The 27,740-nt window shown below is 41.8% G+C and overlaps 1 protein-coding gene across 9 annotated transcripts in view; it reads right to left on the bottom strand.

The window, feature by feature from the left end:
• The window catches only part of PTPRT (protein tyrosine phosphatase receptor type T), a 740,387-nt gene that overhangs the window by 449,578 nt on the left and 263,069 nt on the right, over positions 1-27,740 (bottom strand). For all 9 annotated transcript variants that reach the window (XM_048819787.2, XM_075118814.1, XM_075118815.1 and 6 more), the window contains exons 3-5: positions 13,442-13,713; positions 4,901-4,982; positions 685-800 (exon numbers count right to left, since the gene is read on the bottom strand). In XM_048819787.2, the coding sequence (XP_048675744.1) occupies positions 685-800; positions 4,901-4,982; positions 13,442-13,713 (470 nt within the window). The remainder of the gene's footprint in view (positions 1-684; positions 801-4,900; positions 4,983-13,441; positions 13,714-27,740) is intronic.

The raw sequence follows: 27,740 nt of genomic DNA, 5'->3' as shown, positions 1-27,740 counted from the left end.
AAGTAACACAGAGCAATCCAGGTTGGGGGAGGGGTTGGAGCAAAAGGAATAGCCATCTTTGTACCACCTGGGTATTCAACCTAAGGGAAATCCCTAGCTGCCCCTTTAGGGCATTTTTCCAACTGCTTTGTCTGCTGGTCCTGAGCCTGGGATCAATGTGCTTTGGGGGATTGGGAGGGAAGAGATGATTCCACACAAGGTGGACACAGTCTTGATTTTTAAAATTGATTTATTATAATGGCAGGTGTTTGAAGCTGCTTGGGCATTTGATCTGGTAGGATAACTCTCAGGGGAGCCTGCTAGGGGGCAAAGGGCGAGTGAGATGATCAGAGGTGCATGATTATTATTTATTCTTAGCCTTGTGGCAATGCCTAGAGGCAGCAATAAGGTTAGTATTAGGGCTCAGTCATGCAATCTTTTACTAATGTGAATAAGTACTACTTATACGAATAAAGGTTGCAGGATCAGGCTATAGGTTTTCTATGCATGACTCAGATTTGTTACATTTTCTGTGGTGGCCCCACACAGCATTACCTTGAACTCTGAATTGCAACTTTAAACAGCTTCTTCAACAAAGTAGTTTGGAATTTTGCCCCTACCCCTCAGTTCTTCCCCGCCTCTACTCATTTTGACTATGGATGGTTAGAAGGAAAGACCACCAGCCCAAGCTTCATGGCACTTTACCTGGAGCCAGAGTTTGTCGTGCTGAGACCACTTTCCCCCGGCGATGCACTGGAATGTTGCATTCTGTCCCACGTTAACCTCCACATTCTGCAGCCGCAAGAAGTGAGGCGCTTTTCCTAACAAAAAAAATTCAAAGTATTACCCAGTAGAGCATGACAGTAATTGACGGTGTCATGCAGCCACGGGAAGATCCAGGCTCAGCAGATCAGAGGGGAATGCCGGGTTTCCCCATTGGCACAGTGTCTTCAAAAAGCAAAGCCTAGCACTACTGTTTAATTATTTAACGTGGGGAGACTGATCTTATGCGGTAAGGCCAGATGGCTCATGTACCCCTTTGGCACAATAAGAAAGTGCACTAAGTATCAGCTCTACAATAGAAGTTCACAATTATTTCTAACCAGCCAGTTTCATTACTGTTTGCTATATACTGTTTGTTCTTCTGTGAAATGGGAAAATGTCACAATTTAAAGGGTCAAACATTCAAATAGTGAATTTGCAGTGAGCGATAGACACAAGCAAGTTTTCCTAAGGCTTTTTCAGGTTCACTGATTGTGAAGCAAAACCCTGGAGTTTCAGATCTATATCATTTCGCTGTTAGATTTTAAATGTCCATTCCCTTATTCACCAAAAACAAACCATACACACACATACCACAACAGACCATTGACTTTTAGAACTAAGCAACAAAGCCAGGCAGTTTCATGTCCGAGAATTAACTGAGAGGAAAATAAAGCATTACAAGATGAGCATACAAGGCTATGAATTTTATAATATTCCAGCTGACCATTTTTAAATGAAATTCACCTGTGCATGTCACCAGCACAAGGTGTATATACTACTTCTATACCTAGGCCTTGTGCTGTTCTGAATTTTATTCTGAGTTTATTACTAGATTTAGGATCATTTAAAAAAACCTGATACATCAGTGCACATTATTACGACTAGACCTTCAATGGGCTATGTCATTTCAGAGACTATATCCAACTATATTCCCAGACAACCTCCATTAAGTACCTGGAAAAGGGTGTGGGCGTCTATAAGCCTTTATATATGCAGACCAGGTAACAGCATCTAGACACCTATTTACAAGCACATATGCTGGTGCAAACAAGTTTGGCAGACATTAACAGAGGCCAGTTGAAAAGTTGATGCATTGTATATACATGTCTGTACTATATAGTATAGCGTTTGCCATTCACTTGGATTGCAAATAGCCCAACCAGGTGACCTAAAGTATCCCTATACTATGATCTTTATAGCTGGTCAGTAGTTGTAGCAAAGTCTATTGAGAGACCAGCCTTTGGCTGAAAGTGGGTTATGCAGCCCTGTTACCTGAAACAGAGGCCTTAGCACAAGTGAACAATGTGCTGCAGCAGAAGTTATAACAGGTGAAGTGGCTGGAGAACTGAGACATCTAGTTTTCCCCTTTAGTGCATCAGTAGGGGCCACTTCTTTGCATGTCTGCTGATGTTTAAACTTGTGTCTGCCACACAAACTATGAAAAAAGCAAAAATTGGGTGAAAATAAGGGCTAATAATGTCAAACTCCTCCTCAGCACGAGTTTCCCAGCAGTGTTCTGAGTAATAACTATTGTAAAATGAATGTGAGGGGCAAAAGTCATCAACGTTCACAGAATGTGTCACTCATATTCCAAGGTGGCTTTCATTCCTGGACCTCTGCATGTGACCCTGATCAGTAGAGGGGTGAAGCATTAGGAAAGACTGCAGGGGATTTATGGTTTATATGGAACACTATATCACACAGGTTGAAAAAGTCCCCCCAAAACAGGGTCTGATGTGCATGGTTTGGGCCACTTTATACTGTTATCAGTCTCCTTTTTAAGCTTGAGGTGTGGAAAACTTAAAAACACAAGGACAGCCATACTGGGTCAGACCAATGGTCCATCTAGTCCAGTACCTTGTTTTCTGACCTTCGACAGTACAAGATGTTTCAGTGAAAATGAACAGAGCAGGGCGATTCCGAGTGATCCATCCCCACATCATCTCGTCCCAGCTTTTTGCCGTGGGAGGTTTAGGGAAACCCAGAGAAGGGGGTTGCCACACAAACTCAACTCCATCGATACAATTCTAGCAGTCAGAGCCTGCGGTCACTGAAAGGAATGGGAGTTCTCCAGCTAAGAACCCAGGATTTGTCAACCGATACTGGCCAACTTGTGATGCTTGTTAACTACACTGCTCTGTTTAAAGTTAAAATTAAGGGGGCAGCTCAAGTCCAATTCTTTTTGAATATTTACAAGGAATTTTTTTTTCCTTCGGCATTTCTCAAGCCATAAAATGGTTTAGCAGTCAGTTGTGGACAATAAATAAGCTTCCAGAATACGAGGGAAACAGAAGGCTCAGAAAGTGATTACGCTTTTAGGGCCAGATTCTCCAAGCTGCTCAGCAGGCAGCAATTCCACGGAGAATAGGAGCTGTGCGTTTTCAAAGATCTGATGCTTAATACACGAATCAGATCAGTGAAGTGTGATATTAGCAGCATTGCTGCTTCTCTACACAGATTTCATACACAATGGTGTCAAATCAGGAAATCATCCCTATTCAGTAAAATACTTAGGCATGTGCTGAACTGAATTGGGACTTGCACACATACTCAATAAATGGGATTAGGCACCACTTTAAATGCTTTCCTGAATTTGGGCCAGAGCCGGTGTCCTCTTTTTTCCTTTTTATGGCCAATAACTTTCTTGCCCAGTCGCTGGCTCATGACTGGGTAAGCACATTCCTTGCTACTGAAAGGTACCAGCCAACATGTCACTCCATGTAAGCACACCATTTGGGGGATTTGTTTGGATGCTGCCAATCAGCTGCAGCATGTGGTTAATATTGATTGTAATTATATCTTAATGAGGTAAATGCACCCAAAGGCATAGACAATGGGAACATGTCATAAATATACATATAATAAAGTAATAATGGCGATTATCCATACCTCAGTTATCAGAACTGCCCTATTATATTAAACTGGATCATGTCCCCTGACGTCTATCACATTAAATGTTAACTGTAGGAAGCTACTGTTTGTAAATTGTAATTAATCCCTGTTGTATGCAGCTCACTGAGGTTACAGTAAATAGATACATGATCAATGTGATTTCAGGAAGTGTAGCAGCTGTACTAATATACCTAGAGCTGTGAATTGGTGAGAGGAGAGATGTAAAGCACAGTAAATGGAACGGATGGTTTGCTGCCTTTCCAAGTATCACCAGGCAGATAGAAGACACTATTGTAGGAGCTGTATATGCAACATTAGATCATGACTAACAGAACTGAGGTGTCACCCAATGGTGCAATTCAATCCCATACTCTTCATTTATTGAAACTCTAAAGGACCTGGGAGCAGTTGAGGACTGCTCAGGAGAGCATGAGTCTCAGCTCAGTTAACTAAGTTGTTTGAAGAGGAAGAGCACATGAGGCATGGCTAGACTCATTAAAGGGCATGAAGTCTCTTACAATGTTTAAAAAAGGGATTTTTAAAAATTGCATTTCACTTAAATGGCCAAACCAAAACCCCAGACCTAAACAAACATGGCAAAAGTTCAGATCCAGTCAAAAAACCCAAATAGGACACATCACATATAGATAAAATTAGGGGGGCAAATACAGCACTAACCAGCTTGCACAGCGAAATGGACTTGTATTAAACTCTCTGTGTAAGCTGGTCTCTCTCACCAACAGAAGCTGGTCCAATAAAAGATATTACCTCACCCACCTTGTTTCCAGTCCACAGTAAGTTGAACGCTTTGAAAAATGATACATATTATTTAAATACCTTAATGGAACTGCTGAGTGGGTTTACACTCCATTAAAGAAGATAGCTTTGGGGTATTTGGGAATGTTGCACTAATGTGTGCAAATGCACTTTTTAAAGTTAACTGTACTATCAAAAAACCTTTCATTCTTCCTCCTTGAATGGTCTAAATATGAGCTAATAAACAATCAGAGCTTTATACTGCTTTAATAATAGAGAAAGATTTAAACAGACATTTTGGCACTGGCTGTAGATTCAGAGCTTTGCTGCCTGTTGCACAACTTGCAAAATTATGTATTTATTCCAGGCTGATTGCCTTCACTCTCTGAGCATTTTGGAAGGATAAAAGATGATGTTTTAGAGCTGATTGAATTGGGTGAATTGCTCCTTCAGGCTGCAAAGCCTGGTAGAACACATTAACATGGCTAGAGAAAGAAAGAGTGCTTACTGCATGGATGGGCAAGGACTCTGACTTCATCCACAGCTATGTACCCCGGATGTCCCTTCAAAGACACGGATTCAAATATCACCTGAAACACAGTGAGAAAAGCCTTTCTTATAAACACTAACTGCAATAGTCATTTTAACTTTTGCCTCCTCCCACCCAACCCAAGTGCCTGAATCATCTAGGATTCTCAGATTCTGTCATTCTTGGTGGGGAATAAAGACCTGTTCAGTGTGTGCACGCATATCAAGATGTACTCTCAACTAGGTTTTGCATTGAATTTCAACTCCATTTGGTATACAGAAATTTCTAGAGATTTGTGATAACCTAATTTACCTCATTACCAGGAACAGAGAACCCTTTGGCCAGTCTTTTATTTGGAATAAAGACCCACCTGAGCTGAGATTCTGTGCCAATCTGAGGCCCACTCTGGGAAGTCAGTAGACGTGGAAGGTGTACCTGTTATAGATCCTAGCAAGTGGCCCCTCGTGACTACTCACTAGGACTGATGTGAGGGGAATCCAGCCCTCTGTGGTCTGGATTCCAAGGGGTGTTTTAAGCCCCTGGATCCTGAACAGAGTCCAGCCACTTCCCCAATCTCCGGGTCCCTAGACATTCTCTCAGGGCACAGATCTGCTGTCTAGAAGCCCACCCTGAGAACTGGAACCTGTTGTCCAGCTGCCTAGCTCACCTGGAAACAGAAGTGACCTCTCAGACTCCCCCATACTTAAAACACACCCTCTCCCAGAACTCCACCCCAAAGCTGTGAAACTTCTGGATTATGTGGGTATGCAGCAGTTGTGAAGCAGTCAACACTCTTACTCCTTGTACAGAGTCTAACAAATTTGCTCTTTTATACTTCATCCTGTAAAGCACAAGAGCACAGATCATACACGACAACAAGCCTCTTAAACCACATGGTCCCTCACTAGCTTACCCTTCCCTTGTAAGCCCTTGGGGGACCATCTGGGTCCAGGAAGGCAGATAGACAGAGCATCCCATGCCTTATTCAGGCTGTTCCATTCTGACTGGCCTCTCTCCCTCATGGATTCCATCACCAGCTTGCAGGACCTTGCTCTCTCCTGTCCCATGCTTCCTCTTCCTGTCTGGCTTCCCTGGTCCTGTGTGTTTCTCTATTTAAACCCTTCCTGGTCACTGGGCCTCTTTTGTCCTGGCAAGTTTCCCTGCTCCCTTCTGAGGGATCAACTGGACTGGATTTCCAAGGCTTCAGGTCACCCAGTGTTCCCAGGTGTTTGCATCTGATAAGGGTCACTGAGTCCTAAGCACCCACATTGTCTCTGTCTGATATCTACCTGCTATGGGACCCGTCTGCAATGGTAGAGCCACCAACACAGAGGCATTCATGATACAGCATTTTTTTCCAAAATATAATATCACCATTTCAACCAGAATTCATAAATTGTAAGAGTCCCAGTTAAGACACAGGACACAGTTAACACCTTGTCTTTCAGATGCCCCATAGCTGGGGAATTCAGGAGTTTCTCAGGAGCCAGATCCCCATGTAACCACAAGCCCTGCATGGATTGTTTTGGAGGAAGAAATTGATTTGGCTTACATACAATTCCTGTGCAAGCAAAACAGCTGTAAAATCACAGCAATGTTAACTGGGGTTTCCAGTAGCTGGATTGCAAGAAGAGTCTTCTATACAGGGTAGTTTCTACCCTTCCTGAATCAAACCAACAGAAATGGAGAATGAAATATTGTTCTAAAAATATGATATGTAGTATCTCTACACATGCTGTATGTTAATTTTTTTTAAAAAAATCTATCCTCCTGGAGGAGAGAATGTATTCAGAAGAGCTGTTTAAGAGTACCATACCGTATGGCAGTGAACATGCCCAAACATTTGGGGCTGCACACACAAAGACATCAAGTCACACAGCAGAGCAAAATGGTCTTTTGCTGTAACCCGGAGAATGCTCCTGCAATATTGTTCTCAGTTTTGGGCACCTCCTTATCAGACAAGGATAGACAGCCTAGAAGCTCAGAGAAAAGCTCAAGAAAAGAAAAACAAGCCAATGCAATGTTTTAGGAAGAAGAACTGAATATGTGCAATTTGTGTAATAAAAAGCTAAAGGATGGGGGTGGGCAGATCAGAACTGCTTGCAAATATTTGGATGGTGTAAACAACAAAGGTAAGGAGAAATTTAGCATGGTATGACTGGAATAAAGATAAAGGAAAGTGCAGGCTGAATATCAGTGGCCGTTCAGCTGGCTCTCTGCACAGAGCTAAATTTCACCCACAGAGAACATTTTTATTGATAGAAAGATAAACTGCCCCATTTGGTCAATACTTGGTCTCTTTGCACTGGCAACACCCAAGATAGTCAATGAAAGCAAATAGTCAATGGGCTTTCTGTAATCAAATAGGGTTGGTTTGTTTTGCATCTGGGCTTCCAAAACTTTATTTCTTCTCAAGTTTGCCTATCTCCCTTTTTTTATGGAAGAAAACACTAAGATTGTACTACTCCTAGTATACCAAGAACACACAAAAATTAGACCTTTTGAAATAAAAGTCCTGAAAAGACAGATTCAGCAAAAGCATTAGAAATTGTATGAAATATAAGAACAAAGGGGGCAAAGGATTTAAGATAAGGAAAGGTCAAGTACTGAATAAAGTCAGGAATGGAATTTAAATACATAGGAGAGTAGTTAAGGAACACATTACCCAAGGTACAGCAGCAACAGGATAAATTGGTAACACCAGTTATTGAAGAGTTAGGCAAATACCTGAGAGAGAAAACCACATGTTGGGGTTACACATGCAGCTTTGAAAAAGGAAAGGGTTCTTGATGAGCCACCTACTTGCATTCTAGTGCTATGGTGTCATGTAAACCCACAATATGGGACCTCTTGCTTAAGCTCTTTAAAATGAGCACGCTGTTGAAGAAACATATTGCAGTGATCAGGAAGATGACTTGAGAAATTACTGCTGCAGCTCCTTTCAAACTTAGGTTGCAAACTGTAACCTTAATATTGTTTTAATTTTTGAATACATGAGGAAGGAAGGTTCATTTGGAAAATGGTCTGCTCAAAAAGCACCTTAAACCATTTTATCAGCTTCCCTACCTTCCACACAAGGAAATTTCTTCAGAGCCCAGACAGCTCACCTTCAAGAGAACTCTTCTGAGAAGGGTTAGGCATTGCCCTTCGCTATCAGTAGCTGACAAAAGCAAATGCTAGACCACAGAAGCTTCTGTTCACTACTGTTGACTAGCCAGTGTGTAATGTCCTTTATGGCATACTGGACTGACACTGGACTGAGACAGATGGCTCAGGGCAACCACTGCTTACTGAGTTAGTAGATGAGAATCAGCCCCACACATTCTGTCCTCAGCCCCATGTTTTCCACCCCTCTCAATGATCTGAATCTGCAGAACAATAGTAGGCAAGCCTGCTTCAGAAGATGTCTCACTCTCTGCCTGCCTGCCATCGTGAACTCTTCATGCTCTAATTTCTTCCATCAATCCAAGCTCAAAGAACTTCCTTCTCCCTTTGCATTACACCAACCTAGACCCCAGCACCATGACAGCAGACCAGATTTTATGGGAGGCAGAGAATTGGGGCCCAGGGGGCCTGGAGGAAGCTGAGATGCATGGTAATTTAAAGGCCCAATTCTATATGTGACACTTTTATTTCTTAGTCCAATGGGATTCCTTACTCATTCTAAAAGTTGCAGATTTTGGCCCTTAACAGTATTTTGTATTTTAACAAACCTCTCAAAGCTCAATAATAGAAACAGACAAAATGCAAAGCTTTACACTTTTGGAACCTTCTTAAATGCCTTTGAGGATAGTAAAATCCAAGCCATTTCGTGTTTCTTTCCCAATAAACAACCCTTACATGTCACTGCTACTTTATACAAACAGTGCCTGTGTTAGCAAAGTAGCCTGGTTCATCTGTTGTACAACAACTGCTTTCTTAAGGCACAGATCAATAATGTTCTTTGCTGTACATCTCACTAGCTTTTACTGGCAGACTCCAGTACTGCACTCGGTGCATTCTGGAGCTTAGCCCATCTTTATGGCACACAATAATTCAGTGATTACACGTATAAACTCTCTCCCAGTCCTTTTATGGCTTTTCCTCACTATGCTAAACACCTATTCAGGCTGTGAATCCAAGTGTGACAAAATCTGGGGTAGCCATTATAAATCTCCACCATCCTCATATATATATGTCTCAACAGAATGCCTTTATAACTGGATAACTCGTGTAAATCTTGTGCAGGATTGCCAGCACTGAAAATGTGACCTCAGGAAATTGGCTTGATTACCAGTATTCAGATAGCCAGACTCTCTATAGCTTTGAGTAGTAGCTGAAGCTTCCTGGGAGGGTCAGGCACAAGGCAGATGTTTTTGGAAATTTATTTCTTAATGGTGGGATTTTGAAAAGCACCTAGAGGAGTTAGATGCCTAATTCCCAGCCTACTAACACAACACTGTTCCTGCTGATGACTCCAGAGGCGCATCTGTGCATCAAGAGCATCCTCCATATTTTGTCTGACATAAATTCCGTGTTTTGATGTGGAGACAAATTTTCCTGGTTGTCCGTTGCTTTTGAAACACTATCTTAAGAGTTCATTGTGAAACACTGGACATGCTTTCAAGCCTCAGTGAATCAATCTGAATTTTCTGGGCATGCACTACTAGATTAAAACTGACAGTAGGGTGGAAAGGCTTTTAAAACAAGGAATATTTCTAAGGCTCAGGATCAAGATGTGCCACTTCCTGACAACTGGGAGATGAGGAACCCACCAGGCAGCTAGGTACCCAGATTACAGCCATCTTTGAGCTCAGTCTGCCGATAGCCTCAGGTATTGCATGAGGTCACCAACAAGAGTGAATGGGGACAAAGTTTCTCGCTTCCTCCTTTTAAGTAAACAAATTTCCCTCAGTCTATTCTCCATTGTCTTGGTTGAATGTAGCAAGACCTGGGATGACCATTGGTTTATAGGCCATCAGATAGAGACAGTTTGTACAGTTAGAGACTGGTGAATCTGTGAGGTTTAACAGCCACCCTGAGAAGACTGGAAGTTTGAGCGGAGTGGGAATGACTGGAAGGACCAACCACAAAAAAAAAAAAAAAAAAAGGACAAGAACCAAAGTGCTTTCTGGCTGGAAGGGAAGAAGCCACCATGGCTCAGATTTAAAAAACAACATCACATCCAATTACTAAAAGCAAGGGGAAAAGAAAGTACCATCTGCTGTTGTCAGTCCACTCAGCTGTGGAATGTTATCTGCCTTTTGCATAATCTCATCTACAGTAATTCCTACCCATTTGTACCTCTGATCAGCAATTTATGTACCTCTCCTACAATGTATAGGTGGGCAGTTCCTTGCCATTCCTTTTTGTCTCTGATAGAACAGTAAAAGTATCCTGCACGAAAAGAAAGTGCTGATTTAAGACCAAGAACGTGCATAGAAAGGAGTTTGGAACAGGCCACATGATGGTGCAGTAAACAGGTGGCTGCAAAATTAATGTAGTAAAATATAATTGAAACCTTCCACTATAATGAGTTTCTCCTGGAAAAGTCAGCAAGAGCCCAAAGCGTGGCTTGCACATTCCTAATAAAGTTTCACTTCACTTAGCCCATAAAATGGCATATTAGTGCTTCTGTGTAAATAAAATTGCAGTGGTCCCTTTGCACAGCACAGCTAGTCCCTGATCTCACAAAGCCAGCTGACTCCCAAATCCCCACCAGACAGCACTGCAGCTGCTCTCTACATCTGCCTCCCTTCTTTGGGCGAACAGTTTCTTTAGGCTAAATAGTCCTGAACCACCGACCTCCCTTCTTCCTCTAGGGAACCATTCCAGAAGAGTAGAGTGCTACCTGCACTTGAGTATACAGAATTTATCTGCTGCTTACAAATAGAGCTGCTGGTGTGAAAACCGGCTTAGCTAACTGAAGCCCAGTCTCTGTTTGGGGAAGACTAATAATGAGACAGCAACTATGAAATTCCAGCCACATCTGGACTTGATCAGCATTTCTAACATCTTTCACCCAGGCAACTCTCTGATGCCACTGAAAAACCCCTGATTAACAACTGATGATGTCTTGCTGGCAGCAAACAAAAAATCATGGCGGACTGCATTAAATCTCCCAGTAGCCCTGGATACACTCAGGTGTTGGCAACAAGACAGTAGCTTCTGGTGGGGATGCTTTTGAATGAGTGCACAGCCCTATATGAAAGGGCCATAGCCCAGATTAGACAACTGTCATGTGCTCCTACTTGACTGAAATTGATGCAGGAACTTGCGCAGCAGCAGAATGAGACTGTCCACTTGCTCCTTGTGCTAGGAGTGCCCACTGTTATGTCCACACTGTCCACAATCTGCATGGAATGCTGGAAGGTCAAAGCATGTAGTTTCAGTTCAGGATTGGTATATAAAGCACCTCACAGTCTAAGGTTTACGAAACTTGTCTATTCTTCTCTAACTCTAATTCCCTGCCCATTTGAGGCTGACTTCTGGGAAGGGTCTGTTCTTACTCTTTTCAGAAACCAGGACTGGGATAGGATGCAATGGGTTTGCTGCTCTTAGTCCTGTTCCCAGCGGACATATCACAGTTCTGTGTCCATACCACAGAAATCACCATCATCGGCACTCACTGGAGTTCAGATGGGCTAACTTTCATTCAGCATGCCCTCCAATCTGAAAGGGGCCTGGGTTTTTAAACTAGCAGGACTATCAATCTTGGTGGGAGCTGGCACAGTTCCAGCAGATGTAGTTCTGACCTACCTCCTGCTCTTGGGGACAGGAAGAAGAGCTTGAGACACCAGAGAGGAAGTTACTCTAAGACTCAGGGAAGGAGTCAGCTAGGCAGCAGAGGCAAAACTGTGCCACAAGCAGCCCTTATTCTAAACGTATTCCACTTTATTTAGCAAGTTTACAAGATGGCAAAAATTGATCCAAAGATGCCCTATTAGATGCCAGGCTGCTGGTGTTAAGTTCAACTCAGAAACTCCAAGAGGGGAAGGGAGGATTCAGGAGAAAAAGGAAACAGACAAAGAGCCCACTCAGATTCAGAATCTGGGCCAAGCTTTCAAAAACAGCAACCGCCCAAATGCAAAGGTGAGTGAACAAATGTCAAGCACTCTTGCTCATGCAATCAGCTGGGGTGCATGCACAAACTGGGTTAAGTATGTGCAGATAGTTAAATGTCTAGTTAAATTTGCATATATATTTATCCAATTTTATGCAGAGCCATGGTAAATGCAGGTGGAAGGATTTACACATCCTTATTCTCAGAACACATCAGTGCTGACCAATAACTGGCTCAATAAAGCCCTCCCTCCAGGAGCTGAAAGCCTTCCAGAAGCAAGTGTGTTGAAATTCATGGAGGATAGGTCCATCAATAGCTATTAGCTAAGATGGGCAGGGATGGTGTCTCTAGCCTCTGTTTGCCAGAAGCTGGGAATGAGCAACAGGGAATGGATCACTTGATGATGACCTGTTCTGTTCATTCCCTCTGGAGCACCTGGCACTGGCCACTGTCAGCAGACAGGATACTGGGCTAGATGGACCTTTGGTCTGACCCAGTAGGACCATTCTTATGTTCTTAAGAAAGCAGCATGCTTCAAGATGCCTGGAGGCTCCCACCATACAGAATCACCATACACAAGTCCAGTTCTAAAACTAAGACTCTTTACTTGTATAAACATCACTCGTAAGAGGATATCAAAGCATGTCAGCCATCAGCAAAGGAAGCCTCACAGCACTAATTGGGTAGGTAAGCGTTCACGCCATTTTACAGATGGGGAAACTGAGGCAGGGAGGTTGCCCCGAAGAGATTCACAAAGAGACCAAGGAGCAGAGGCAGGACCAGAAATCAGGAATCCTGCTGCTCAGTCAGACAGCTAGAATAAACTGCTTCTTGTCAGCAGGTCCATCAATCCCTCCCCTCATGTCTGCATGCAATGTTGCAGAGTTTCTTCTCCTCTAGTGCCCCCTTTAGGCCATCTGCCTTTACATGCCAGTCAGCTCTCTGGCTGAAATGTGGTTATTTCAGCTCCCTTTCCAAGGTGACAAAATGTCCAGGTGTAGTCCCAAAGACACAGTAACTATCCTCTGGCTCCTGTGATCATCCCCTTGCCTTTCTCCAGCTCTGCTACTGAGTATTGTTCTGCCCAGCTCAAGTCTTCCTGAGGCCTCTAGCATCTTACCCCTTCATGGGAGCGAGCAAGACAGTCAGCCAGCAGCTTGACTCTCAACCTATTTGTAAGGCCCAGCTGCCTGTTATTACCTGATCCTTCCCTAGTCCCACCTCCCCTGGCTGACAAGGAACTACCTCATTACTACCACCCAGGTGAAGTGAATGACTAACTGGAACTTTAACCCTTTCTTGCCTGTGATGGGGTATGAGCTCATGACATATTGTAACAATTGCTCCAATATTGTACAGGGAAAAAAAACGTAAGTATTGTTATTTCAGAGCTAACATTCATAACCTCCTTGGCTAACAATAGCCCAGCCCCAAACTCAGAGCAAATCTTTGGCGGAGGAAATATTACAAACGCATACCTGATAAAAGTGTGGCCAGAATGTACTGATGGCAAGCTCAGCCTTCACCCAACCTTCAGTAACAATCCCTGACACATTCCAGATGGGGTTACCCTGTGGTCCACCATTAACCTTCACGTAGACATTCAACGAGCCAGGGCTGGAGCGGTCTCTGCTAGACAGGTAGTAATGAAAGTCGATGCAGTGAGTGTCATTTTCCTTCAAGGTGGGCAACAGCAAGTGAGCCTTCTGCCCAGATGCCCGTCCAGAGCTATTCACCATCATGAAGGAACCTAGAGAGAAAGAAGGGAAAAGGGGAAGGGAAGAGAAGAGGGGGTTTGATTTTGTTTTTTCAGAGCAATTGTATCAGAAAAGTAAATGATTCTACCTGATCTGCAGCAGTCAGAAAACAAAGAATTTTCATTTCACGGAGCTGAAGCCTCCTATTGTATGGATATAAAACTTACCAGGTAGAGATACAAGCAGATGTTGGGCCTGCTAACACCAAAGTATTATAAGAGTTCTAGTTTTGAATTTTCTTCTGTCAATCTCATTTTATATAATGGGGCAGGAAAATATTCCTTCTGATTTAAAATTAACATACATCTTTTTGGTCCAGGTTTCATATATAGGGACTTACCAAATTCATGGCCAAGAAAAACTCATCATGGACGGGGAAATATGGACTCCCCCAAGAAATCTGGGCAGGTCACGGTATTGCCAGCCTTACTTCTGTGCTGTCTTCAGAGCTGGAGAGTGGCCGCTGCAGGCTGGGCACCCAGCTCTGAAAGCAGCGTCATAGAATCATAGAATATCAGGGTTGGAAGGGACCCCTGAAGGTCATCTAGTCCAACCCCCTGCTCAAAGCAGGACCAATTCCCAGTTAAATCATCCCAGCCAGGGCTTTGTCAAGCCTGACCTTAAAAACCTCTAAGGAAGGAGATTCTACCACCTCCCTAGGTAACGCATTCCAGTGTTTCACCACCCTCTTAGTGAAAAAGTTTTTCCTAATATCCAATCTAAACCTCCCCCACTGCAACTTGAGACCATTACTCCTCGTTCTGTCATCTGCTACCATTGAGAACAGTCTACAGCCATCCTCTTTGGAACCCCCTTTCAGGTAGTTGAAAGCAGCTATCAAATCCCCCCTCATTCTTCTCTTCTGCAGGCTAAACAATCCCAGCTCCCTCAGCCTCTCCTCATAAGTCATGTGTTCTAGACCCCTAATCATTTTTGTTGCCCTTCGCTGGACCCTCTCCAATTTATCCACATCCTTCTTCTAGTGTGGGGCCCAAAACTGGACACAGTACTCCAGATGAGGCCTCACCAATGTCGAATAGAGGGGAACAATCACGTCCCTCGATCTGCTCGCTATGCCCTACTTATACATCCCAAAATGCCATTGGCCTTCTTGGCAACAAGGGCACACTGCTGACTCATATTCAGCTTCTCGCCCACTGTCACCCCTAGGTCACCACCAGCAGCAGAGAAGAAGTAAGGGTAGCAATACTGCAACCCTCCTACAACAGCCCTGAGAACCCCCCACAACCTCCTTTTGGGTCGGGACCCCCACTGTTACATAACTGTGAAATTTCAGATTTAAATATTTGAAACTGTGAAATTTAAGATTTTTTAAATCCTATGAACATGAAATGGACCATGAATTTGGTAATGCCATATTCATGTAGTAACCAGCCCTCCACAATGTGTGTACACCCTTGCATACCTGGCTCCCCCGATGGCATACCCAACAGAAAAGGATGCAGTGGGTGAGGCCCCCAGTTGCCATAAGTCAGCGTAGCACCATTGCAGAGCTGTGCCAGCTTACATCAGCACAAGATCCAACCCAACATCTCTGCATAGTAAACCTCCGAACACTGCCCTGCATTAACAGCATCCCTAGTTGCCAAAGTCCAGAAGAATTAAACGCATGAGTGTCACAGTGACATGCCAGCTAGAAACAATGCAACAAGGACAGTTAAACCACTGGTAGGAAGAACTGGACACAAGTGGCATTCAGAGTGAAAACGCTGGAGTGGGAGGTGGTATAAGATTAGAAGGGATTCATGAGTTTGTTTACCCTGGAGCTTACCTTATATAAACCACAGCAGTGGGTGTTGAGGAACACACAGCTTGCTACACCAAGCATTTTATTTTGAGACACGGTTTTAAACTTGTCTCTTCACAGACGCATCAAGGTGACAAAACACATTAGCAATGAGAAAGCCGTTAACGGAGTTATTTGGTTTGATTCTATTCAAAGAATTGGCTTTTGGTGTGGGCACATTCAGGAAAACTGGGAAAAAAAGTATTGAGAGGAGGGGAAAAAATCTCTGTGTTTCAGCAGCCAGGCATGATCATTTTTAATCAAACGCAACCCTCTTGACATTCTCAGTTCCGATACTGCTGCCAAGTCATGCCACAAATGTGTTTCTCCGCTGGCCTCTTGCAGTTCACAGAAGATTGAGTTTGGAAAGGCTCACTTCAGTTCTAACCTATAGAAGTTCCCCTTTCCTTTCTAATCCACGCTGCAGCAGTGTGACAGACACCCAGAAGAGCCAGATAAACATTTTGATCAAGTCTGTTCAGTGAACAGCCATATGCTATAAATTTATATCAACGGACACCGGCAGCTTTCCCCCACGAAATCCTTTCCTCCCACCATGTTCATACTCAGTGTCTCTCTCTCTCTCTCTCAGTAAAGAATCAAGAGAGGCAAGGATGCAGAAGGCAGTAAGTCTTTTATACTAAAGGGGAAAAAACATCTCTTAGGACTTTATGAAATTCAACCACAATGTAAGTAAAGATGAGAAAACAATTGCACTGAGCAACAAGAAAAGTGACAGGCAGAGCCTTTCTGGGCCATTCTAACCTACATCTCAAGGTGGTAGAAATAGGCATGGATGTTACCCAAGAAACTTGAAATTCAAGTACCCTTGGACTTTCAGAAACCTTAGATCTGAATCCAAACTTTGCAGCTGATTCCTCTCTGTAATAGGAAGACCATGCCAAAGCACAGCACAAGGTCAAATGCTGGGATTTTAAAAAGCATTCATTGTTGATCCAGTTCTGCTCCCACCAAATATAATAGTAAACAGGCTGGATAGAAATCAATGATTTTAAAAAAAAATTTCAAAAAATCAGATTTTTTTAATTTAAATCAGATTTTTTTGATAAAATGCTAAAGATAGTTTTAATTAAGATACATTGTAGCTCAGGCCAATAGAGGTTGCAGGAAGCGGCGCGGGCTGAGGGACATGCTGGCCGCCCTTCCCGCAGCCCCCATTGGCCTGGAGCTGCCAGTGGGAGCGATCGGCCGAACCTGTGGATGCAGCAGGTAAACAAACCAGCCCGGCCCGCCAGGGGCTTTCCCTGAACAAGCGGCGCCCCTAGTTTGGGAACCACTGGTCTAGAAGATACCATCAGAGATGCTTAGTTTTGCTGTTCTCAAACTGTGGATTTGTGTCTCCAGAGATAACATGCTTGTTAACAGCAAAAATGTTTTAAAAGAAAATAAATAAATAAATAATATAGAGAGGTGAGAAATAACAGACCTCAACCCTATTGTCCCTCTGCAAATTTGTGTACACAGAGTGAATCCCTTACCTCTCTCTAAAAGTGCAAAGTTTCAAAAAGTTCAAAGAATAGAAGATTGTTGGGGATGGAATAGATGTTAACAAGAAAAAGAAGTCTGGAGATAAATGTGAGACAGGAAGGACAGGCAGTAGAAACAAAAGTGAAACTGTTTGAGCAGCACATTCTGGAAGTCTTGAGGTCTTTCTGCGTGTAAGATTGATTTGAGATCTACCATACCATTCTCTCACTAGAAGGGAAAACCTATAATGGCAGGAAGCCGTAAAAGAGACCTATATTGGGAATATTTTAATGAAATTTCTCTACCTGTGGGTAAGAGAGGCATGCATGCAAAATGCAAACAGTGCAACAAAGAAATGCAAGGCCTGGTTGCCCAAATGAAACAACATCATGAGAAGTGTTCCTTCTCAGGAGGAAGCTGCGTTGAAGATGATCAAAGGAACATGTCTGAACATGCAGGATCTTCAGGATGGTAAACTTTTTTATTTCATACTTCTTTCTTAAGGGCTGCCCGTCTTCCTTCTGGACTATTCTTGAATTCTCATATTTGAGCAAAAAACATAGTTGTTACTCTATGGTACTATCATTTTAGATGCAGTTGTGATAAAAAATAAATAGCTGCAATAGGCAGATCTTCCTTTTACAATTTCACCTATAAAGTAGTACTGAGTGTCAGTGAATGCAATGAGTAATACTAAATGAACAGTATGGAAATAATAATTAAATAACTGCATTGACTTATTTTGTTTAGGAGAATCCATCTTCAACATACAGGATTCTGAAGACTTTCCACCTTCACGATCACCATTATTTTCTATAGTTTCAGAGTTACCTGCCAATTATAGTGTTTCAGTCACATCATGTATGTCACATAGCCACAGTAGCAAAAAGAAAAAAAAATCTCCATCATTCAGAAACAACCATAGATAAGTTTGTGATAAGAACCATCAGATTATAAAAAGAGGTAATTGATGAAAAAATTGTCTGGTTTGTTTATGCAACAAACTTTCCTTTCCGTATGATTGAGAACTCATGCTTCATTAACATGGTTCAGTCATTAAGACCAGGATACAGTCCACCCAACAGAGCAGATGTCGCAGGCAAATTCCTGGATGAAGTGTATGAAAGAGAAATTTAACAGTGTGCAAAAGATCTAGAGGGTAAAATTGTTAACCTGAGTCTTGATGGGTAGAGCAATATTCACAATGATCCCGTTGTACGTGCTTGTTTGACAACCGAAGAAGGGAATGTCTTCCTTACAGAAACTATTGATAAATCAGGAAATGCTACTTCTTGTAAGTATTCCGCTGTGCATGCAGTAAAAGCTATAACAAACTGAAAAAGAATTCAAATGTCTAGTACGCAGCTTGGTCACAGACAATGCTGCAAATGTATCCAAGGTGAGAAGAAATTTAGAAGAGAGTGCAGAGAGTCCCAAGCTAATAACATACAGTTGCAGTGCTCATTTGATGCACCTCCTAGCCAAAGACTTCAGTGTTCCAGAAATAAAGGCTAATATTGTTGAAATTGCAAAATACTTCCATAACAACCGCTTTGCAGCAGCTGCTCTGAAAAAAGTGGGAGGAACCAAGCTAACTGTCCCACAAGAAGTGCAATGGAACTCAGCAGTGGACTGTTTTGAGCACTGTATCAAGAACTGGCCTAATCGGATGACAGTTTGTGAATAAAATCATGAAAAAATAGATGGCGCTGTCACAGCCAAAGCTCTCAACATTGGGCTTAAGAGAAACATTGAACAATGCTGAGTACCCTGAAGCCTATTTCCGTAGCCTTGAACAAAATGCAGGGAAATTGCTGTTTTATTGCTGACACTGTTGAAATTTGGAAGGAACTCAGGGAGATCTTAAATAGAGAAATATGCAATGACAGAGTTAAATTACAAGCATTAAAAAAAATGAATGGGACAAGCACTATCTCCAGCTCATTTTCTTGCAAATATTCTCAATACTCAGTATCAGGGTCAAACCTTAACTGCTGAAGAAGAGGAGTTGGCTATGACACGGACATCCAGCAATCATCCCTCCATAATGCCAACTATAATAAACTTCAGAGCTAAGGGTGAACCATTCAAGAAATATATGTTTGCTGATGATGTTTTAAAGAAAGTCACACCAGTGAACTGGTGGAAGTCACTTAAGCACTTGGATTCAGAGATTGTTGAAGTGATTATCTCACTTTTAACAGCAGTAGCTTCTTCTGCCGGTGTAGAAAGAATATTTTCTTCCTTTGGATTAATTCATTCCAAATTGAGAAATCGCTTGGGATCTGAAAAAGCAGGAAAGCTTGTTTTTCTTTTCCAGATTATGAACAAACAGGAAAATGAAGGTGAAGACGACTCAGCTGCAGAAGCCGATATTTTAAGTTTCCCATGTTAACCTGCCTGACATAGTTGATTTATTTTTTTAATATTTCATTTAACTATTTTAGTTAAAAACAATTTTAACAAAGACAAATCTGATTTTAAAAACTTGAATGTTTAACTAAATTCAAAAATTAATACACTTGTTTTGTTCAAATATTAGATATTTGCTGTTGAAGAAAAAAAATCCAGAATACTAACATTGTTGTTTTAGTTAAATAAAACAATTTAAATGTCTGTCTGGTGATGTTCTCCTCCAAATACAGCATGGCAAGAAAATCCTCCAAATATTAATGATTAACCTGTTGAATTGGAGATAGTTCACATCCGAATGACTTCATTTGCCAGGTGTCAGACTTGGGTATGATCGAGCAAACAGCCAATAAAAATACTTCAATAGAGACAAAACAGAGCTTCTGTAGAAGGCCAGGCTGTGTGGTCTAGCAGTTAGGGCACTGGGTTGGGACTCTGGACTCCTGGGTTCTACTTCTGCTCAACCACTGACCTTTTGTGACCTTGAGAAATTCACTTCACTTCTCTATGCCCCTCCCACCCTTTATCTGACATGTCTGCTTAGATGGTAAGATGATCCCTGCTCCAGAGGCTGTGATCTATACTGGGATGTCTAGGTGCTCCTATAATACTAATTAAGATTTATTTCAACATTACAGATTCCCATGTTAAAATAAGAGTTTTCTGCTGAACATGAATGCCTTTCGGGGGTTGGTTTGATTGTTTTGCTTGGTTGTTGTTTTTCAAACAAAGTTCAAATCCATTTCACCACACACAAAACATTGTTATTCAACAGAATGGCAATGGACTGTTGTGCTGAGAATTCTAGAACTAATTCACAAGTATATGTACAGGGAGTGCCATATCATCAGTGGAAAAGCAAAACCTTTTATCCATCCCAAACTACACAGTTACAGTCTTAGATATTTAGTTACTGAAGACAACAGGCAGGTTTTATGGGACAATTTGCAGCTAGATAATCTCTTATTTGCCATATACAAGGTATGCCCTACAGTAAACACAGGGATGTACAAAGGAATACTGTAGAAATTAAGATTAACTGGCTGAAGTTAAAGCCTAGCAAGACAGTTTATGCTTGTTAACTGATGAAAACATAGAAGAGCTTGCACAGTACCACTGTACCATCCCCATGGCAAATTGACACACCCACAGTCAGTTAAGTCACTCTACAGTTTAGGAGTTTTGCTGCCCCCCCTACCCCCCCACTCTCCTGCTGGTAATAGCTCATCTTAAGTGATCACTCTCCTTACAGTGTGTATGATAACACCCATTTTTTCATGTTCTGAGTGTATATAAATCTCCTCACTGTATTTTCCACTGAATGCATCCAATGAAGTGAGCTGTAGCTCATGAAAGCTTATGCTCAAATAAATTGGTTAGTCTTTACAGTGCCACTAGTACTCCTTTTCTTTTTGCGAATACAGACTAACATGGCTGCTACTCTGAAAAAAACATGTAGTGAACTGTACACCAAGAGATCAAGAAAAAGTTTTCTGTGTGGTGTAAAAGAACGTCTTCATACTTATCGGACACAAGAGTGTTTGTTAAACCAGCTTGAACTTAATTTAGTATGCTTTGATCAACAGATTAGTTTACACAATATCTTATTATTGCTAATGTCCTGAAAAATCACAAAATGAACCTGTTATGTTCAGATCAGTCAGGAACAAGTAGGAAGGGAAGGTGGTAAATGAAATGATTTTTAAAAAATCCACTAGAGTGACAGTGAACATAAACACTGAACACTATTTCATAGTTATTAACTATACCACTGAAAATTGGTGAATTAAACAATGAAGTGCTCTCTAGCTGGCCATAAAATTTAAAAAAATTCCCCCCTTGGTGCATAATGATGCCTTGATAAGACTCCTATTATCGATGCATCTGCAACGTATATCCTCTTTGCAAAGCTGAAATGCTACTATGTAGCAGATGGTGGCTATTGTGTTTATATATCAGCACTTTATGATTGCATTTTCTCACGTCTGCAGTAAAAAGAAAGCAGTAATTGAGTTTTTAATGGCTTTGCACACTGTTCATTAAGATTACATGAGTGTGTTCCGACAAATGACAGCTGAAGAAATGAGCCACTGACAGCCCCTCGTGATCACCAGAGTAAGACCTCCATTAATGCCATTTCACTGCTGGCTTTGTACAATCACGCCGTTTAGAAGTGAAAAATATTGCCGTCATTAAAATATGAGTGCAAAATAAACAGAACACTGTCAAACTGCTTGACAGCAAAGTCTGACCTTAAAGTTGTTTTAATCCAATGCGTAATGTTCTTCTTAAGACCAAGTTCAGATCCTGAACACATGAATGTACCTTCCAGTAGCACCAGCAGAAGCTCTATGCACACGTTCCTGGGCAGAATTTTGCCCCAAACCATTTCAAAGAGAAAATAAAAAGCACATCACAATGTGAAATTAAAAGACAAAACACTTGAAATAGATCCTACACATGTACAAAGTTTTGTCCTGCATCAGTAGCCAACAGGTCCGCAGCACTAGCATCAATGATGTGCAAGTAGGGTATAAAAAGAACTATGCTCATTTCAAATCTGATCAGAAAGTACGGTGGGAAAGCTCTGTTTGTCCAACTGGATAGGGAAGTTAAATATTTTTGGAAAGATCGTTATTTTAAATATTCTAATAGGGAATTACAACACAATCAACAGATGAGAATGAATATGCATATGTGAGGTTTGCAAGTGAATATGTATAGGAGAAAGGGTGTTCTAAAGTTTGATGGTAATTTTGCACAAGAAAGTGGGGCAGGCTTGTAGTGTAGGGGCTGAGGGTAATGTGAAAAATAGAGTAAGATTAAGGGGAATAGGGTTATAGGTTGTTATTTGAAAAAACATTAGTCCCAACGTGTGGGCATATGCAAAAATATTGAACAGCAACAACTTGGGCCAATATCCACGACGAGAGGGGAGGAGAAAGGGGAACAATTGTACTGGGGCCCTGAGCTCAAAACATCTGTCACATCTGTGTAAATAAAGTGAAATAGGAGGAGTAGGGCCCCGAAATTCTCTCAATACACCTGATAAACAGTATGGACTCAAATTTCACCTGTGCCTCCCACCATCAAAACCAAGCCACTCTTTCCCTCTAACAAAAGACAGGAAGAACAAATTGACCTTGTGACATGAGCTGGAGGTCAACACTAATGATGGAAAGTATGAACTGCAGTAAATTTCTTCTACACCAAAGTAGAGCAAACCAAACAGGTATTTTAACCTGCCCTGGTTATTGAGGCAAATACTCGTACCTTTTTAGGTACATGCCCCAAATGCCATATTGTTTGCACATATCTTAGTAGGGCACACAGTTACAATATCATCATTTAAGAAACAGTCTATGGTGAGCATGATGACACATGGTATTGGATAATGAAAATAATCCATACGGTGTAGTAAAAAAGCAGCTTAGAACTTGCGTACCTCTGGCTGAGGGGACTGAAGACAGGTGTGCATATAGAAATTCAAAGTTATTTGACAGGTTTCAGAGCAGCAGCCGTGTTAGTCTGTATCCACAAAAAGAAAAGGAGTACTTGTGGCACCTTAGAGACTAACCAATTTATTTGAGCATAAGCTTTCGTGAGCTACAGCTCACTTCATCGGATGCATTCAGTGGAAAACACAATGGGGAGATTTATATACACAGAGAACATGAAACAATGGGTGTTACCATACACACTGTAAGGAGAGTGATCAGGTAAGGTAAGCTATTACCAGCAAGAGAGCGGGGGCGGGGGAAACCTTTTGTAGTAATAATCAAGGTGGGCCATTTCCAGCAGTTGACAAGAACGTCTGAGGAACAGTGGGGGGCGGGAGGGGGAATAAACATAGGGAAATAGTTTTACTTTGTGTAATGACCCATCAGTTATTTGAGACATTTCTTACAGTTACTATTCCCTTGTCAATTGTTAGGGCAAAAACAGGCCAATGTGTTTTATTTGACAAGCATGCATTTTATGGAACTAGTCAAATTGTAAAAAAGCTAGAGTCATTAACATTTCCATGCATATAAACAGCAACTTCAGTTCATTTGGATTCATGGGGTCATATTCATTCATTTGGATGAGTGCCAGGTATTCACACGAGAAATTTAAGGAGTATCATAATTTTAGAAAACAATTATTCTTGTGTAAATTTATACCATGAAGAGTGTTATTCATTTTTCTCCTGCTCCAGAAATTCTATCAGGAAGCAGGAATTGATACCATATTACTTAAGTTACCAACCCCATGATACAAATACCAGATATTTGAATTAAGTGTTTGAAAAATGTAAGGATTATTTCATTAATTTGTTAGCCAAAAAATAAAAAAAGACAAAATTTGTAACAACTACTTGTACCAGTTCCAGTTAGTATACTTGGCAGTGCCCTTTGGGGGAAAAAAATGTCTGCAGCTCTCTTGCGTTATATAAACCCAAAGAATTATGGGATGTAATACCTAGAACTGGGAATGAAGATTTCCGCACAGTTTCCTAATTGTGAGCCATAGACTTTTTCAGTAGATTCTGCTGCTTGTGCAATAGCTGACTGCAGAAATTTTCGGCATCCCGGACTAGACAGTGGTAAATCACAGGTATTATTAAGCTATACTCCTTTTTTGAATGGTTTCCGAGGTTTGGATAATGGTGGCCCACAGATACTGTTAGATTATCAGCATCTTTCAATGGTTTCCACGCAACTGATAGTTTCTCTTCACTAAGTCTTGAACTAAATAATGTCTAGTGCAGGGGGTCTGTCTGCACCATGGGCAAGAATAACCAAACAGAAAGAACAAGCATTAAAGTCACTGGCTAGAAGTGTACAATGGGACACAAAAGAGGATGTGTATTCAGATGAGCCAGTTTGACAGATTTCCTGTGATCCAGCACGTGGCTGTTCTCAGAGGCTTTCCACAGATGGGAATGACTTACTGTGACCAAAGGGAATGCCAAGCATTGTTATTGACAGTACAAGGTAGATATTATCCATTCCAAAAGAGCAAAATCATGGGCATTCTTAATGACAGAATGGTCTGGTTGTGGCACAGGACTTGCAGCCTGGAGACTTGGGCTCAATTTTTGATTGACAGATTTTTTGCGATGTGTGACCCAAAACATTTCCCTGCTTGCTTGCTCGCTTTCTCTCTCTCTCTCTCTCACACACACACACACACACACAGATGTAACACATGACAACGTGAGGGCCCGCAAAACAGGCACACACGTGGGTCTGTCTGATCAGCCCCTGCATTTCTATAGCCTAGTTTTCTTATCTATACAATGGAGGTGTGGCTCTACCTCACACGGAGAGAGCTCTGAGCCTTACTAAAATAAAATGTAAGTTGTGTTGAAATCCTCAAGTGAAAAGTATTTATCTTTTGTTGTTACAACATCCAGGCAATGCTAGAGGTTGTGTTTCCAGTAGTGTTTACCTAGGATAGACAGCACTATTGGTTGACATTCGCAGTGTAAGGCAAATGTGTAGTATCAAGGTCTAACTTAGTAATAATTTTATCAATGACATTGAAGGATAGGTCTAACGAAAATAAAAGTGAAGTTTAAAGGCAGATCCCCTACAGAAATATCAACAGGAAGCACTAGGGCAAGGTCTGGTGTCCAGTTACGGATGAGAGAAGCAAAGTAGCTAGGATGTTCACTACAGGAAGAGCTTGCCCTCAGATGTGTGCTACCATTCAGTGAATACCCTAGGATGTCACCAATGGCCTCATCTCAATGTACAGGTGTAGCTTCCATTAGGGTTTGTGCAGATGATCTATTCATATAAGGTTTAGTTCACCGCTGAAGAGCGGGCCAGCCCACAACTATCCATAACTCACTTAAATCCCCAAAATGGCTTGTGATGGCCCTCTCTCGAGGGGTGAATGTCACTCACACCACACAAAATTCTGACAGGTACTCAGTTTCTGCAAGAATGCCAGACTTCAATCTGAGCAATATCTGATTCAAAGTCAATGAAAAAATTCCACCCTGACTTCAGCAGTGCAAGTTCAGACCCAATGTGAGTCACTGATCAACACATACCACCCTGTCCAATGATAGGAATGCATGCCCATGTACATATGTCCATATAAATGATCTAATGCATCTGAGCATTTCTGAGAATAATATTTGTTTGGACAATACTAATGGCCAGTCCCCCCTCCACTTCCTCCCACTCACCACCTCACACGCATTCCTTGATTTGCAAAACAAAGTTTACAGCCCAACAAGTCTCAGAAGAGGGCTCAATAATACTTTAGTCCTGCCTTGAGTGCAGGGGACTGAATCAGAAGACCTCTTGAGGCCCCTTCCAGTCCTACGATTCTCTGATTCTCTGAATAGCTTCCAATATTCAAATAGCTAATAGTGCTGGCTACCACTCAGCATATGCTAAGGTTTCCATCGACACCAGATACAGCTAGACCTTACTCTCTCCCTCTCTCTTCACTGCAGGTCTCTCCTCTATACCACAGCAATAAGAATGGGTTTCACTGAAAGAGCTCTAATGACTCGCTGTAGTGACCAATAATTCTACCAATCTCAGCAACAAAGAACTTTTAAATAAAGCTCTGCTGCACTCACTAAGTGCAGTTAATGACACCCTGGTCACGAAGGAACTGTACTTTGACTGTCCTTACTTCAGACTGATTAATACAGTGCTAAGGAGAGGCTTGCATAATAGACTAATGACTTCATTAGCCAAGGACCTATTTCAATCTATCAGGTAAAGTATCCTTAGTATAAAACAACATAGTTTATTTCTACCCAATAGACCAGAAAGGCTCTGTTGCTTTAATTATAGCTTACTGGTGCTTTAAAAAAGGATAAAGTGCATACTGAACCATGAAAGTCCTGAACAGTTCTGTTGCTATTTGATTCCAGTAGATAAACAGTTATTTGCCCTATCAATCACTTTTTTAATATTTTATGCTGCCTAAATAGGGTTTTATTTTAATTCACACAACAAAAACTACATTTAAGTATTGTTCAGGTGATGAAACCATCAAGCAAACAAAATATTGGAACTGTGGCCCTCATCCTGGGAAGAACTTACATGTATAAGCACACACTTAACTTTAGAGACATTACAAGTCCCATTAAAGTCAATGGGCTACTCACATGCTTAGCACATTAAAGTGCTTTGCTGAACCTGGGCCATAAAGGGAAGGCTGACACAAGTGAGATGGATAAGTATTGACTCAGGGCATGGTTACACTTGCAGATGTAGAGAGCTGGGACTTAAACCAGCCTTCGGAGACCGTAGCAGGGAAAATGCTGCCGTGTGTTTACACTGTCAGCTGCAAGCGCACTGGCGTGGCCGCATTAGCAGCTGTTGCAACGCCACAAAGAGCAGTGCATTGTGGTAGCTATTCCAGTGTGCAAGTGGCTGCAAAATGCTTTTCAAATTGGGGGTGGATGGAGCATAGGCGCCAACTTCTCATGGCCCTGGTGGGAGCTTGCGCCCCCTGGCCCCACCCCCATTCCAACCCCTTCCTCCAAAGTCCCCGCCCCAACTCCGCCCCCTCCCTGCCCCTATTGGACCCCTCCCCAAATCCCTGCCCCGACCCCGCCTCCTCCCCTGAGAACGCCGCATTTCCCCTCCTCCCAGCTCCCTCCCAGCACTTGCTGCGCAAAACAGCTGTTTCTGCGTGCCTTGCCAGTGTGGACACATCGGGAGTTAGGGTGCCGGGGCTGCTTTAATGCGCTCTAACTTGCAAGTGCAGCCAAGCCCTTAGTCTCCTTTCACAGTTTCTGACAATCCATAGCTACATAATAATTATGTGTAATTTTTTTGATGTTTAATTGGAAAGATGATTCAAAAGATTGACTTATTTCCTTTGGTTATCTGTATTACCTGCCCTAACCTGTTGTGTAGTGCCATGGTGTAAAACACCAGCTGACAGCAGAAGTGGCAGCATTTCAATGGTTGGTGAAGTGATTGCTTTGTGTATATACCCAGCAGAATACAGATTGTGAAAATTTTAGGACATTTGGGATCAAAATACTCAAATAGTGCTGTGGTGAGCGCAATATAAAAGACAAGATGCTATAGTAACACCCAGTTTATATGACCAGTCATTAACTATAAAAAATTAGTTTATAAGAAGTGGCCTTTAAAGGCACTGTTAATTTTGTTTCAGAAACAAATTACTTGACCTATTTTAATACCTCTTGATGTTAAAGTTGATTTTAAAAATCTATGCTCACTGTTTTGTTGAGCTTCCCTTTCTCGTTTTCCCCAACTTAATAAAAATAAGGCTATTAAGATTCACTGTTTATAGGCAATTCGTACTCAAATTCAGTTTTAGGTT

The sequence above is a fragment of the Caretta caretta genome, chromosome 13 (genome assembly GCF_965140235.1).
Source record: "Caretta caretta isolate rCarCar2 chromosome 13, rCarCar1.hap1, whole genome shotgun sequence".
NCBI lineage: Eukaryota > Metazoa > Chordata > Testudines > Cheloniidae > Caretta > Caretta caretta.
The sequence above is the reverse complement of the archived record's forward strand: the minus strand, read 5'-3'. Positions and strand labels throughout refer to the sequence as shown.